The following is a 3,379-nucleotide window of genomic DNA, read 5'->3' as shown; positions in this document are numbered from 1 at the left end:
GTTTGACTTTGAAATGAATGATATATAGCCATTGATTCCTGAAGAATATAGCTTAAAAATGTATCATAATCTTAGTACCCCCTTGATGATTCTAAAACTCACCCATTGCCGGTGCTCTGAATGGGGCACTGATGTCCAAGATAGCTGTGTCTTCAAGACCTGCTGACTCACATGTGGCACGGTACTAGGGTTCAGTTATACAGTACCAGTCAAAAGTTTGGACACGAAAGTGTGTTCCCATGGGAAAGTGTGTCCAAACCTTTGACTGGTACAGTATTTAAACAGTAATCCATTATTAATCACATTATTCTGCTCTCTTCATGTAATAATTGTTTAAAGTGAATTACCATCCTCCTGTCATCAGCCTCATGCCCCTCTCTTAAACCAGCATTACTAATGGACCCTACAGATTAACACAGTAATGGCGTACATGGTTATAACACGATGTAGGTAGGAGGCAAGAGTATGAGATGTGGACCACTGTGGAAGCATGGAGCTGACAGGCTGGGCTTTAGATTATGGAGGATTGTGAATACATTTGGTCATTAAAATGCACCTATATTAAATACTTCAATATAAAACGTTGATATTGTTCAAGACCCGACAGAAAAGGTGCAAGAAATTAGTAATTTCATGAACACACACACACACACACACACACACACACTTTTTTCTGTCTGGGGTTGGGAGGGGAGGGGGGTAGGTGCTAGTGCTAAATGGATAGTGCTGGCACGAATGGTGGGCTAATAAAAGCGCTTTGAGTTTCATGTAGGAAAGGCGCTATATAAATAAAGCTTTACTTACTTTACATTTACATTGACATTTTTGGCATTTAGCAGACGCCTTATTCCAAAGCGACTTATAATCAATACATTTGAATACTAAGCATGTGAATCAGCAGTCCACCAGTCGTAGCAGGAAGAGTAATCCAGCTCAGGCCCGGGGCCACTGATAGAAGGAAAAACCTTCTCCTATCACCTTCTTCTAAAACCTAGTTTTTTTGTTGTTGTTTTTTTACACTGGAGAAACAGATAAATAGTACAAGGGGGTCAATAGAAGTTCTTAGGGACACAGTAGAGGGGAAAGCGGATGTCTTTAGGAGACGCAGTGCTGAGGGGCAGAAGATGTCTCAGGAGGAGCAGTTAAGGTGTAACCTGAAGAGATGGGTCTTCAGTCTACGACGGAAGATGGGTAGTGACTCTTACTTACTTACTTACTTACTAATAGTGCCTACTGTACCGGTAGATGTGGTTCAGTGATTACTGCTATTAGGAGGTAAATAGAGAATATCCTACAGGTGTTTGATAACAAAGGCATTTTAACCATCATGCAATCATAAAACACTACATGACAGATAAAGGAGTGATTTTTAAACCGTCATGTAAACACAGGGGGTTGACTAAGGGTGGTGTATTTATATGGTTTGGATAAGCTCCAATTGCTACTAGTACCGGTATAGTTTATCAAGTACAAGAGTTTCACAAAGGGTGGTGTACGTTTATATGACGTGGTTAAGACTTCCTGCCACGCATCGGTGTTACCAGAACAAGGTAGGGTGATTAAGGAAAAGGTCACCCGAGCTTGTGACACCAAAGGCCATCAGAATAGGATGAACAGATTTGATTTTCGAAATACAAAAACAACTGGAATGGACTTTATCTTTCATCTTTTTCTTTTATTACGTTTATGTAAAAATGTACATCCATCCAAAAGCAAAACAAGTAATAAAAAGGCAAGAGCTATCAAAAGCAAAACATAGACTAGTAGTGCATTCGTGTTTCACCAACAATGTTAGTGACAATTGTGCCATGTCACAATATCCACTTCCTCAACAAAAGGTAATTTTTAACCGATAGATCACCCGCTCATTTCCCCTCTTTCTCAGACCACTCCTTGTATCCGCCTGCATAGTTCCGTGCCCTGAAACGAGAGAGAGAGAGAGAGATAGACAGAGACAGAGAGACAGAGAGAGAGAGAGAGAGAGAGAGAAAGAGAGAGAGAGAGAGGTGTAGATGACAACCTGCTTCTTGAGTTCCAAATAGTACAGTTTATCAAGTAGGGGTAAAGTACCTAGCTAGTACGTTTTAAAACTATCAAAACAGTTTATCACCAAGTAGAGGTGTGCCTAGTACATTTTTTAACTCATACTTTTGAAATCCAAGGTCCCGTGCTTTCTCTGTGGCCACGCCCCCTCGGCGACCCATCTGGCAGTGGAAGACCAGTTGGGGGGCGTCCAGGGGGGGCTTGGGGACCCCGTATTTGGTCTTGAACTCAGCCGGGTCCAAAGCAAGTGCACTCTCCACGGTGTCGACTAGGGAGAGCGGGCACAAATGGTTCAACATACATCATGCTTATGCTTATCAAGCTTATCTGGACTTCACTTATATAGCTCCTTATGCTTTACAACGGCCTCTCATTCACCCATTCACACACACATTCACACACCGATGGCGGCCAAGCTAGCTACCATGCAAGGCGCCAGCCTGCTCATTGGGAGCAATTTGGGGTTCAGTGTCTTGCCCAAGGACACCTCGACACGTCCAGGATTTCTGAAAGAAGCTCACCTGGAATATGGATAGACCCCGCAATGTGTCCTTTATCCACTTCCTCTTGGGAACGGACGTCGACAACCAGAAGACCCTCCTGGCTTTTGGCTAGGAGGGCCTTGAGGTCAGCGTAAGAGATCTCCTTGTCTGTGGAGAGAAGAGGTGAGGTGAGCTTGGCACAGGTCCACCACACAGACGAGCTTCTACTGAGTCAAAACATACAGGGGTTGACCACAGGACATGACCTCTCCCTGAAGACAACAAAGTTGCCAGTCATCATGCATACTGCCATAGTCCAAAAAGCCAACGTGTTGTTATATGATGATACTACGGTGTTGCATCAAAGAATAATACTTATAATTAGATGTAATATCTAAGAGCATAGTAGTAACAGACACCAACATGGAAATACGATAATACAATAATGACCAGATGTGTGCATGCATAACATGCAGTGTTGCAACATAACTTGCATGCATTGCAACAGTGCTGAGTCATTGTAAAGTCAATAACACTCGTAGAACAATGTTTCTTACAACCAAATGCAATCGTGGAGTTGTGCAATCATTTGATCAAGCACTAAAAAGCGTAAAGTGTAAAATATTCATATCAATATGTAAGAAAATCATGACATCATGTTTTAAAACTCGATTGCAGGAAAATCAACAGCAGCTTGGAATCGAACAACAAAGCAGCGTTTATCAAAAGTTAATTCTGTAGTGTTGCTTACCTGCGTTTGCCATAGCGGTGACAGGTGGACTTTGAATGAAATATCTTTAAGTTGACATGCTATTACTTCCTCCTCCCGTGTGTAGTCATAATGGTTGGTCGAG

At 42.3% G+C, this 3,379-nt stretch overlaps 1 protein-coding gene across 1 annotated transcript; it reads right to left on the bottom strand.

Annotated features, from left to right (window-relative positions):
• Nucleotides 1–1,654: 1,654 nt before the first annotated feature.
• On the bottom strand, nucleotides 1,655–3,379 carry LOC308153681 (thiosulfate:glutathione sulfurtransferase-like). Its single transcript, XM_080526877.1, has 4 exons — nucleotides 3,277–3,379; nucleotides 2,565–2,693; nucleotides 2,149–2,311; nucleotides 1,655–1,920 (listed from the first exon to the last, which is right to left on the bottom strand). Exons 1-4 carry the CDS (start codon nucleotides 3,287–3,289, stop codon nucleotides 1,866–1,868), a joined length of 360 nt encoding a protein of 119 aa, XP_080383003.1. The 5' UTR covers nucleotides 3,290–3,379; the 3' UTR covers nucleotides 1,655–1,865.

The sequence above is a fragment of the Nansenia antarctica genome (genome assembly GCF_963989245.1).
Source record: "Nansenia antarctica genome assembly, chromosome: 3".
In the NCBI taxonomy this organism is placed as follows: domain Eukaryota; kingdom Metazoa; phylum Chordata; class Actinopteri; order Argentiniformes; family Microstomatidae; genus Nansenia; species Nansenia antarctica.
Note: the sequence above shows the minus strand (reverse complement) of the source record. Positions and strands in the feature narration are given on the sequence as shown.